This window comes from Hydra vulgaris, chromosome 15 (genome assembly GCF_038396675.1).
Source record: "Hydra vulgaris chromosome 15, alternate assembly HydraT2T_AEP".
NCBI lineage: Eukaryota > Metazoa > Cnidaria > Hydrozoa > Anthoathecata > Hydridae > Hydra > Hydra vulgaris.
The window spans coordinates 34,196,421-34,209,846 of NC_088934.1; the positions used below are offsets into that span (position 1 = coordinate 34,196,421).

The window sequence follows — 13,426 nt, forward strand, 5'->3', positions numbered from 1 at the left end:
GTAGTTTTCATTACAGGAATAGTTTCATTTTGGTTCAAATTGGAGCTGTCTAATTTCAAAAAAGCTTGTTTTTCAGCAGCTCGAAAAGCTTCTTGGGATCATAAAAAGTGGTGCTTGAATCTGTGATCAAGAAGTGTTGCTATTGAAAAATGATTAATGGTTTCTAAGTCAAAAAAACATGCCTCCATTGCTTTCTTTAAGGTATTTTTCATGCCCATTCTTCATCATCATAGGGAACTTCAAATGACTTCAGAATAGTTGTCACAATTGGAATGCACTGATGCAAGCATCCTTTCCAGAGAGCAATTTGGTGACTTCTTTGAAAATCGCTAAAAGTTTACCAGCTTTTCACACAGGTTCCAATCCTGTAAAGTGAACTCAATGCCACTAGAAGGACTGATTAGCAGTGTGGTAGCAATTGCAGATTTCAAGTACAGAATTCTTTCAAGCATGTAATAAGTTGAATTCCAGCGTGTTGGGACATCATTTTTGAGCCCGAGCTTGTCAAAATTGTTCATTTGAACCTCTTGTTGTTTGTAAAGCTCAGCAAAGAAGGAGTTTGAAAAAGAATATTACTGCTAAGTGTCTCGTTAATTATTTATTGTTTATCTGTGAATGACTGAAGTAAGAGTATTTTAAAATTTCACTCATTTTTATAAAAAAAGTAGTTAATTTTCAAAAACTAATAATTTTTTTGTAAATATAATTAATTTGGTACTAAGATTAAATTTGATCATTTTTAATAATTTAATTATTTTAGATTTTAATAGTATGCATTTTTTCAAATTGTATATACATATATATATATATATATATATATATATATATATATATATATATATATATATATATATATATATATATATATATATATATATATATATATATATATATATATATATATATATATATATATATATATATATATATATATATATATATAATTGACCACGTGTATTAACCATCTAAGTGTACTGTAAAAGCAAATAATAATAAATAATTTTTATTAAATCAACCTTGAATAAAACTTACTTTAGCTATTTTTATAATTATTTTCAACTAAACTTAATAGAAAGTTTATCAAACAATTTTTTTATTATAGTTATAATTTTCCTCCTAATTAGTCATATTTTAGTCTTTTTATATTTTTCAATAAAAGAGCTCATTCTTAGAGCTATTTATGTTCTTGCCTTAATTTAGAACACGTACAAAATTCTGAACAAAAATAAAGTCCCTAAAATAGGTTGCCTTCTTGACTGTAATGGCTCCCTTAGCCTTGAAGAGGTGAATACAAGCTTAGAAAAAATTATTAAGAAGAAAAGATCTCTGTTAAAAGCATACTTGAAAGTATAGTTTTATTGACTTGCATTGCAGTATTCAAGGTTTCTGTTAATGTTAATGTTAACTAAATAAGATTGAATCATCAGATTGTGTTAATAAGGCAATATTTTAAATCAGTAAATTGTCTTTCTTTCTAATTGAACATAACACTTCCTATTTGGTAATGTTACTAGTAGTGTCTTTTTAGGCACATTACACATGCAAAAAAAATTTCAAAATATATGCTGATAGCATCAATGATGAACACCAAATCGTCGTTAAATTTTCAGAAAGTATGCTTTGTCTGCAAGCTGACTTAAATAACAATTAACCTTAAAATCAATTAAAATCAAATATTGTATGCATATCAAGCAATCTAAATTTTTCTCTCGCATTTATTTCATGGATAAAGACAACTCACAGTGCAGTCAAAATAATCCAGCTAGAGTCAACAACATTGTAAAAAGACCTTGGTGTTTAACTTCCTGATGACCCTAAAGTGCAAGAATCAAGCATTCATTTTTATTCTATTCTTACAAATCTTTATAAAATGTAAAATATACTTGAAGATTATGCAAAGCTGATATGTTTTGACTATACAATTTTACTATTGTTTTTTAGATAACTATTGACACTATTGATAATCAATTTAAGAGTAAGCTTATAAAGAATTATTCAACTGATAGTACAATTGAAACAATTGATCCTCTTGTAAAGGATCATTATTTAACTGTAGAAAATTTGGTATTTTACTCAGGATCTATAGGTAAGATCAATTTTATGTTGTATATTATTTTTTTCATCATTTTAAAACATAAGTTTTTATTTTTTAAAGTTTTTTTAAACAAAATTAAGAATTCATTTAAGATAATAATGATTTTCTTAGATGACTTGGTAATAGATGATAAGGAAGGTAAAACAGGTGAAAAAGTCAAAAAAAGTAACAGCGAAGATGAAGAGAATGAAGAAGATGAAGAGAATAGCGGTGAAAAAGAAGGTAACAACAATAATAAAAAATAATGTTTCAAGCGGTTTTGATTATATTTTGGTGATGTAGCAAAAAATATATATCAAATGTGTGTGTGTTTTTTTTAATAAAAATAGCCTAAAAAAGTTAAAAAGTTTATTTTTCAAGGTTTTTTTGTTAATCCAGCAAAATGCATTTCCAGAGTAGGAAAAAAAAAGGGCATATACACATTTTAAAATATTAAAATTTCCAATATTAGGATTCATCCATAATTAACTGTTCCTAGGGTATCCTCTATTTCATTTTCTCTTTTCCATTTGATCTAATTTTACTCTTCAATTAAGTTTTGGGTGTTGATTTTGAATACACAATTATCATTTTCTTGCTCTTTATTTGGTTGATGATGAAGGTAAATGTAAAAATACCAATATAATGACATGCACTTTTCTATTGTAATTATTTTATAGTGATAGAAATGTGATTCAGGTTTTTCTTTGCCATTTTTATGATATAGAGGAAGTTTTTGAGAACAAATTTATGTAACAAAAAAATTGTAACCTCTATCTTGTTTTTTTTTAAATAAGCCTTATTTCTCTTAATCTGGACTTAGAAATCAGTTAAATTTTCATTCTTTGCCTGAGATAGGATAGGAGTACAATGTGTGCCAATAAATTGAATTTATTAAACAGCCACACACAGGTATACTGATTTTACTTACGACCTGATTTGGTTTTGACTTTTTTTCATTGGAGTCACAAACTGATGTAAGATAAATTAAATACATTGTGTTAAGATTTGTCTCACACTTAAAAGTTTCAGATTTAGAATGATTTGCAGAAATCCAACCTTGTTGAAACATTTCTTCACATTTTTTCTCCCACTTATTCCTAGAATGTTTTTTTCTCCTGCTTGTTTTACTCTTAAGACAAAAAAAGTTTTTATATAAAGTTTCCTTAAATATTATTTAAGTTGTGAAAATTGTGAAAAATTTATTTTTTTATTATTATTTTAAATTATAATTAAGTAATAGTTGTTATTTAGGTTTTTAAACTGAAATTGAAATAAAACCTAAATTAAAATCAGCAATGTAGCCTCCTGTTTTTTCCCATTTGCCCTGTTGGCAACTGAAACAGTTTTTATTTCTTATTTGAGTCATCCGCTATGATAATCAGTAGTCTGGTGTAAAAATTTTTTTTTGTAATTTATCTCAGGTGAAAATAATAATTGAAAAATTGTTTTTGTCAATCTTAACAAAGGATTCATTACATGAAGCAAAAATGTTGAAAGTCAAAACTGCAAACAAACGTTTTGTATATAGAAAAATATTATATTATTCTCTCTCAATCTTCAATTAAATTAAATTTTGTTAAGTTTGGTGAAGTTATATAACGCAACAAAGTAAACTCATTGTTTTTATAGTTTTCATTTAAATAATTACAAGGAATAAAATCTTTATAGGTCAAAATATAGTTTTATTAATAAACACACTTTTCTCAGTAACAAACTATCTGGTCGTCCTGTCGGCTACTGACAGGCATTTAAAAAAAATTTCAGTTGCCCTTGTAGAAATTGAGTCATGCCGTGCCACCGGATGACCATGAGAGAACACCCCTGTAAATTTCTTTTTTTATTTTATTATTATAAACACCCCTGTAAATTTTTATTTATTATTTATTTTATTAAAACAATTAAAATAGTTGTCTTACTAGAATTTTAGTTTTACCAAGATATACAACATGATAAAACTCTAACCATTAAGTTTATTTATAGTTTTATGATTTTTAGATCTAAAAAAATCACTACATGGAGTTAAAACATTTAATACTCGTAAAAAGGATAATGATGGAGTTTTGGAAAAATCGTGGCAACTTTACTTTGACCTTGTAGTCCCACAACTTGTTTCTGGAGTAGTTCTCAAAATAAAAAGCTTGACGAACCCTAAAATTTTAGATCTTATACTTCACGTTAATAATAATGATACTAAAAGTTTGAATTTGGTTCAAAGTATAACAGACTCTAAAGGTTTTCAATATTTTAATATATTATCTAAGTTTGATATGGATGGTAACTTATGGGAAAAAGCTATGAAAGTGAAAATTTTCAAAAGTGATGGTATACAGGTAATTTGTTTTTAAAACTATAGTAAATTATTTGTATTATTTATTTATATAGTTTTATTAATAAACACTTTCAAACTTTTATAAATATTTTTTAAATAATTACTTTTTTATTTAACTCAGTTTAACTTTGGCTTTTTCGTGCTCCCAAAAAGCTAATATGGTGCACAGGAAAACACTATAAGCAAACGCTCCTCTGTCATCACTACCACTTCACCCATACCTTTATGCCAAGTTTAAATTTGCTAGTTATTATCTTATAAAGATCATGATCGTGAATTTTTTTGTGGTTAACGTCGAATAGCTTGTAGTTTCACTTAAAAATCAATTGCAACACTAATTGGTTGCCATAACAATTTTACTCTTAACTTTGTAAAGATTTCTTATTAGTAAAGAAAATCTCAGAATAGAAGCAATAATAGTTATTAATCTTTTTGATGATATAAACATTTTGTTTAAACAATAATAGAAACACTTTAATTGAAATATTAAAGACTTAAATTTATATAGACTTTTATAGAAAACAATAATAAAAACACTTTGATTGAAATATTAAAGACTTAATTATATAGACTTTTATTAAAAAAACATACAATCAAATATTAAAGTTACAAAATTACAATAATAATATTATAACAATAAAATAAATAATTATAGATAAATAATAGAGCAATAAAACAATAATAAAGTGGTAAAACCTAAAGCTTTTGTTTAAAAAAAATATTTATTAAGAGATAAAAATGCTTTTAAGCTTACTTTCAACCTCTTCTTCAACATTGGCATCAATAGAAACAACTTACATTATATCTAAACAGAACATATGAATATTTAAAACTTATGTTTAATGGAATAATTAATACTTGCCTTTACTTATGATTAATCTACATAAATTAAAAGAATTTAAATAAAAAGTTAGAAATAGGCCAAAAAAGTAAAAACTGTAGCTTATAATAATGGCTATATAAATAAAACAACACCGCTCACAGTTTGACCTTGTAAGTTACAATAAAGTACTCTATTCAAAAAAACATTGGAAACTACTTAAAAATACATTAAAATTCCATACCAAGTTGAAAAAGTTCCATTTTACAGAATTATAGAATTGTAACTAAAAACTAAAAATAATTTAGTGTATTAATGGTAAATGGTAACTGTACTATCAATATATAGATATAAATAAGAAAAATAGTTCTAATTTTTGAAACTTAATTTGTATCGATTAAGATTCTGAAAATGAAATTTTAATTTATAATTTTTCTTAATCTTTTTAACTTTGTCTAAAACAACTTTTCCCTTTCATGCTAAATTTTATTTATCTGCTGTTTAACTTTCAACACAAATTTCTTAAAAGAAAAACCAAACTCTCGCTCCTAAAATATATAATGCCTCTACGCTTCAGGTTAAATCTAAATATACCTCTACGCTTTAAATCTAAAAAAAAAAGTAGTTAAAAAAGCTAAATTTTTAATAAATTTTTTTGAATGTTCAACCACCATTATTGCATAATCTAAATATCACCACTACACCAATTTTTTATACACAACTTTACCCCTAATATGTAAGTTTTACTGTTTGGGGTAAAAAGTATAAATAAATTTTTAGCTATGGCTCAGACAATTTTATTTTTGTGTATTTTTTTAGTTAATTGTTAATGATCATAAAAGTGCTCTGATAAATAGTGAATCTCTCCCTGAGTATGCACTAAGAAACGCTTTAATTGATTTTCAAGAAAAAAATGAAGGAATAACTGTTAAAAATGTGATGTTCATCAATGGAGAGTCAGGTACATGATTAGTTTTAGTTAAAACAACTTTTTTTTTTTTAAACTGCACATAAATCTTATACAATCCTAAAATTTAAACTGGGAATAATTCTTAAAGTTTTAATAATAATTTATTTTATATATATATATATATATATATATATATATATATATATATATATATATATATATATATACACACCCTTTACTCAATCCATATGTTAGGTCGCAAATTCCTCATATTAAGGTAAGAAAGTGCGTTTTATTTTTTTTGAAAAAGAAGAAAAAAAGGAAGAATAATGAAAGAAAATATTGCTGCCCCATGCCAAACCCTCAGTTAATGTAGCAGCACTCTGTTGCAGGTCAGGCTATTTGATAGTCGATGTATGTACTAAAGCCTCCGCAACTTCCTGTTTTTTTATTATGTCATCCGTGTTCGCGTTTAATGCTGCATTTATATATGTATATTTATGATAATTTAAATATAATATATCTAATATATATAATAATATAATATATAATAAAATGCATAATTTTTTACTATTTAGCACTACGGACATTTAAAACAGCAAAATTGTTTACAACGTTTCGTATTCTTGTTGATTTAAGAATTACTAAAAAGAGGTATACATACAATATAATTTTACATACAATATACTTTTACAATTTTTTTATATCTACCTATTAAACATCAATTGAAATAATACTAATGATGTCATAAACTAATAGACAGTAACCATTATAGCTTTAGTGATGAACTGGTTAATAAATCTAACAACCTTGTGGAAATGAAAAAAGAAAATCTAAAGTCTCACATAATATCACTTAAGTAAAAAAGCAATAAGACACTATTAAAAATTTACTTAATATATAAAATTTTAAAATTAGAAAAAACTATATTTTTGAAGTCTTATTTCAGCCCCTTAGTTTCCTTTTATCTTGACAATTAAGTGCATTCTTTTCAGGTTAAACAGAAAATGATCTTTACAGCGTCTTTCAAATATTTTTTCTGTTTACATGATTTTTGCTCTAAACAGAGTAAGCACATCTGAGGAAAGATCAAGCTGTTAGCTATGATTTTCAAATATTTATATTTATATTAGACTGTAAGAAGTTTTTGTATCTAGATTTTACAAAGAATGTAGGGTTGTTCCATCAAAAAGGTAGTCAGCCATTCCACACACCACAGATTTTTTTAAATTTCAACCAATTGTACTTATTTATCAAACATAAAAAAATTCAGCTTTGAAACTTTTTTTTTTTTTACCACCTCTGCTGATATGAGTTTTGTTAATTTAATGATTAATTTTAATTTTAAAAGTTTTTTTAATTTAAAAAAGTATACATAGAAGTATATTTTACATTAGAATGCATTTGAAATAGTTTATTTATTATATAATAATCTACTCTACATAACAGTTTAATAGGATATTGTTAGTGACTGCAAATTTGACTTTCCGGTTGCATTTCACCTTGTAGAAATCTCTAATGTATTAAAAAATGAAAATTGTAGTGAAAAACCTTTTGAAAAAGAGTGCAAAACCTGGTTTTAGGAAAAATGAGAACAGGAAAACTGAAATAAAAAATTTTATTATTTTTATAATAAAAGGGAACTTTTATTAATAAGATAAAAGCTGTTAGAGTTTTGTCTACTTTTGAGATAAGGTACTAGTATCTAGAAGATGTTGAACGTGTTTTAACAAGAGAAAGGACATTCTTGGCACTTTGCAATTTTTATTATGGTATAGATACATATTTAATATAGATACAAGATCTTTATTATTTAGAATTTATCTTTCATATATTTCAGAAACCACACCAAGCCAGTAAAGTTTGTCATATTTTCAAAATAGATGTTGTGGTATTGTAAAATAATCGATTCAAACAATTTCATATTTTTGTTCATTAAAGAAGATAGTTGTAATGCAAAACCATTATCATCAGTTTTTTTCATCTTTATGATCAAAGTAGAAAAAAGTATAAATGGACGCAAAAGTCCTAGAACTTTAGAACTTCAGTGTTACAGAACTTTATCTCCCAGTAACAGTCACTGTTTTAGAAAATCTATTAACAAGTTTGTTTCCTACTAGCTATATATACTGTCCTGCACAGCCATCAGAAAAAAAAAGAATTTTTGTAATTGTGGGACAAAGATTAGTTCTTATATGATTATGTATAGAATTGTTGATAAATCCAACATCACATTATCTGAAATTACACAAAAGTAAGATGCCCCCAATATCTTTTTCAAGTAAGGAAACATTGCTTCCTGTTCCAACAGAAACTCTGTATTTAAACTCATGTTATTAAAGTATAATTCTTTGCAAATTCTGTCAGTACAAGCTTTATAAAGTTATTTTTTGCTTTATTGTTAATAGTTCAGTTCTATTTGTTGTTGTCCACTATTTGAAATCCACTGACTTTTCATTTTTGTCACTGTCATCACTTTATTGCTATTCTGGATCATCATTTTCTGTCAGATACTGTTATAAAATTTTTGGGGCAGCAACAACTGTTGCATATGTGAATCTTGCAAATTTGTGATTTCTGCTGCAGACAATTATTCAATGATTTTATGGTAAGACATATCAAGGCCCACAGTACTAAAAACAATTTTCACATTTTTGTGTATTGTGCACACACAAAATGAATGTTTACTGTTTGAACCATCAAGGATATGCCAATTTTGTTGAAGGTTGCAAAATTTGAAGAATCCAGGTACTCTAGGTACTTTAACTTATATATGTTGCAGGCATTTAATACTCACCATCACAGTAAAAAAGTTTTTAAGTATCCTTGCTGATTTAATGTGGTTCAACCACATCAGGGTATGCTATGATGTCTTTCTTATTGCATAACAACGTTGCCTTTTGAACAGCATTATACATTGACAGTAATTTGTTAATTTCAAACATTTTTAGTTTTGTTATTTCCTTTTCATCTTTAGATTTAGTAAAAATGGTCAAGTATCTTTTCTTAATCATTTTATTCCACAGGAACTTAAATTATTCATTAAAAGTACTGCTAAAAAAGTATATATAATTGAAAATGTTAGTCCAAATAGGTCATTTCTGGACTAAAGTTCAAAACATCATAAAATTTGAACCATTTGTATTGGCAAAGCTGATTGTACCAGAGTTTGCATGGAATAAAGTCTTGCTTTATATATATATATATATATATATATATATATATATATATATATATATATATATATATATATATATATATATATATATATATATATATATATATATATATATCAACCCTCGGAATTAGGATCAGCATTCGGCAATGGCGACCTAACTGCCGACCTGGAAGTGTTTGAGGTCGGCAAAAAATTGCCGACCTCGTTTCTATGTTTTATGGTAAGACCTTTGTATCAAAAAATTTTTGCGGACCTGATGCCAACCTCTAAAAGATTGAGGTCAGCAATTTATTGCCGACCTCATTTTTCCTAATTCCAAGGGCTGATATATACATATATAAATATATTATCACTATAAAAATTATTATTTTAATATTATATTAATAAAAAGCATTCATTACATACCTGTAAATTAGTAAATGCTTTTTGAAAAAAACAGTTTTTTTAAATTTGATAATAAATTAAAATGGGTACATAGTGACTTCTCTGCAATTTTTAAAGTTTAAGGTCAGTTCAGGTTACTCTGCCATTGGTAACATGTAACCCAGTACAACCTGCTTTATATCCTGCTGCTTTGTAGGATATGCTTTTTTTAGGCAGATGGTGTCTTATTAAGAATAATCATCTCTGGCAGACGTTAAATGCATCTGGCTACTGTCTTGTAGAAGGCCTTCAAGGCAAAGACTTAAGGGGTAAACAGATTCTATCTGTTGACCAGCCTCGCACCCTTTTCTTCATCTATTTGACTGGTATAGATGTATTTGTAATACATTGTTTCCAGTTTAGGGTGTTGAATGCTGGATCTTCTTAACTCAATGCATAGATTTTGCTTGTATCTCTGTTTTTATAACTAGGCAACTCATTATATTATCTCACAATTAGGGTACAGCTTTAAAACTCAGTTTTATGGTTCTGAGGCCGGCTGGTAGTCAGGTTTCCCGAACTCTGTGGTAGCTCTCAGAGAGGCTAATTCAATCAACAATTGCAAAGTATCATAGTACTAACAGTGCGATGTTGCGCATGGATAGTTTCCCTGTTCATACTTTTGGTGTGCATTGTCGAGGCCACATTTGGAGCCCTTTGTCGTGTCTTAGACTTATTAATTGTAATGAGGCAATTGTTTAGACTATTAAATAGTGTACTGAGTATTATATATACTTTGAGTCAAGTACTTTAACAAATTTAAAAGTGGCTAAAGTACCAAAAACTATGAAACAAATAAACTGTCGTCATTACTAAGTTCTCTAAATGTATCACTCATTAACATTTGTGGTCTTCAAAGCAGCTTTTCTTCTGTTGAGTCTTATCTCTTGCAAAGTTTACCAGACTTACTTGCTCTTTGTGAGACTAATTTGAGTTTGGCTGTCTCATCTTGTGATCTTAGTGTTGATGGTTATCTTCGTTTAATTCGTAAAGGCGTCGATAGTCACATGCTTGGCCTGGGCATTTACTTTTGTAAGAATTCACCCATTTGTCGGGAAATTAGGTTTGAATCCACAGATTATTCTTTTTTGGTGTCTTGGTAGTGTGAAGTGGCGTTTAGTACCACTTCATACTATCAAGTATGAAGTAGTGCTAAACACCACTTCATACTTGACACTTCACTCTATCGTCTTTCTCTTTGTTCTATTCCGCTATCGTTCATCTAAAGACTGCAATTTTTCTGCACTCATTTTGATGTTTTTTCTGATCAAATTGACCATGCCCTCTCTCTTTATCCATCAGCCAATATCGTTGTTATTGGTGACTTTACTGCTCATCACACTGAATGGCTTGGCTCTAATGTCAGTGACTCTGCAGGCATTTAGGCCCACAACTTTTGCCTTTCCTAATCTCTAACTCAAATAGTCAACTTTCCAACTCACTTTCCAGACATTCCAAATCATTTACCTTCTCTACTTGACTTATGTCTTGTTTCTGATCCTAGTCAGTGCTCAGTTTCTCTACATTCACCCTTAGGTGCTTCTGATCAGGGTTTGATCTCTCTAAAACTATTATCTCATTCTTCTTTAATATCAGAATCCCCCTATCATCGTACCCCTTACAACTTCCTTAAAGCTGATTGGGACTCTTTCAATGATTTTCTTCGTGATGGCCCTTGGGTAGAAATGTTTCGTCTTCCTGGTGATAAATGTGCTTCTTTCATAACTTCTTGGATTCAGGCTGGCAAGGAATCTTTTGTTCCCTCTTGACAATTCCAAGTCAAGCCTTGTTTTTCTCCATGGTTTTCCTCACATTGTGCTGCTGCAATATCCAATCAAAACCATTGCTTCCATATCTATCAGCACAACAATTCTCCAGAAAACAGACATCTGTTTACTATTGATAGAAACCATTGTAAAACAGTCTAACGCCAAAGCCCGGTATTCTCAGGCCATGAAATCTTGTGTTTCATTTCAAAAATTAGGTTCTTGTGACTTCTGGAGAATCTTTAACAGTATCAATAATGAGGGTAAATCTGTTATTCCACCTCTCTTGTATGGTTTAAATTTTGTCACCTCACCTATAGACAAAGCTGAATTGTTTGCCAAGAAATTTTAATCAATATCATCTCTTGATTCCACTAATTGCGTTCTACCTGATATAGCTGACAAACAGGTTGATCCATTGCTTGACATTTTTATCACTCCAGCTTCTGTATCTAAAAAGATTTCCTGCTTAGATTCTTCTACAGATATGCACAATGAAACCTATCGGTTATTAATGTTAGCAAATCAGCCGTAGAACAAGAAGATTGAAATCCATATTGATAATCAGAAAGTAAGTTATTAGATTCATGAGAGATTAAGTGTTTATTAAATAAAAATACAAAAACCTTGCTTATGATAGAAAAAAGACTAATATGACAGATTGCAGATGAATATAGGAAGAACTTTGCTTTGATAGGAAAAAGACTAATGGGACAGATTGCAGATAAATATAGGAAGATTTAGATTATTGCAGGTGTTGTTGCAATAATCTAAATCTTCCTATATTTATGAATGGTAATGTACTTGGTGAGTCATCTACTCTGGGTCTTCTAGGATTAACTCTTACTTCTGATTTTTCTTGGAAGCAATATATCAATCGATTGCAAAATTAGCATCTGCTAAGGTTGCATCTCTTTATGGTGCTTGTTGCTTTCTTATTCAGGTTTCTATTTTTTATCTCTATAAATCTCAAATCTGTCCTTGTGTGGAATACTGTTGCCATTTCTGGGGCAGATATTATAATGACCTCATTTCTCTTTTAGACAAGTAAGTGCTCCAAAATTCTTATTTGTCTAGTTTTTTTTCTCAAACACAAGTTCTTTGAAATTCTCTTCCTTCATCTTGTTTTCTTGATTCATATAATTTGCAATCTTTTAAGTCATCTGTCAATCGTTATGTTGCTCTATAAACTTCATCTTTTCTCTCCCAGTAACTTCCAATGCTAATAGTGATTGCATGCAACCTTATTGAAAGTGAAGATGTTGAAAAAAAGTTAAAGCTGGATTTTTTAAAAAGGTTTTTTAGGTGTGTGCTCATTATCGAAATCGTGGAGTGCTCATTATAGAAATCGTATAATATTTTAAAGAACAAAACTCTAATTAAAGACTTTTTAACTGAACAATTTTTCAGTATAAGAGAAGCATAATTTTTTAAAAATTAAATAAAATTAGCAATTGATAGCATATTTATTTTTAATTATATTTTATATCAATTTATAATATATAATTAAAAAAAATATAATTTTTTTTAATTATATTTTATAAATTGATATAAAATATAATTAAAAAATATTTTTCAATGAAAACTAGATTAAAAAATTAAAAGAGCATGATTTTCAAATTTTTGAAATATTCTTTTATTTATAAATACTGTTTAGCTTTTAGTTTTTTAATTTTTAGAATATAGATTTACTAAAAAAACATTTATCTACCTTGAATAAATAAAAATAATTATCTGGTTTTTAAGTCCACTCTCATATACTTTTACATACACAATCTTTACATAAACAATCCATAAAATCAGCTAAAACCTAGCATTATATAAATAGAATTTATACATTTACATAATTTTTAAATGTCTTACTTAATTTTAAACTTAAATTTTCACAAGCTACATGTTTACATAATACATATGTATGTAACA

The 13,426-nt window shown here is 27.6% G+C and overlaps 1 protein-coding gene across 2 annotated transcripts in view; it reads left to right on the forward strand.

Annotated features, from left to right (window-relative positions):
• LOC100201811 (uncharacterized) overlaps positions 1–13,426 on the forward strand; it is a 104,905-nt gene that overhangs the window by 52,385 nt on the left and 39,094 nt on the right. For both annotated transcript variants that reach the window (XM_065820204.1, XM_065820205.1), the window contains 5 exons: positions 1,942–2,086; positions 2,207–2,317; positions 4,073–4,407; positions 6,046–6,187; positions 6,715–6,790. In XM_065820204.1, the coding sequence (XP_065676276.1) occupies positions 1,942–2,086; positions 2,207–2,317; positions 4,073–4,407; positions 6,046–6,187; positions 6,715–6,790 (809 nt within the window). The remainder of the gene's footprint in view (positions 1–1,941; positions 2,087–2,206; positions 2,318–4,072; positions 4,408–6,045; positions 6,188–6,714; positions 6,791–13,426) is intronic.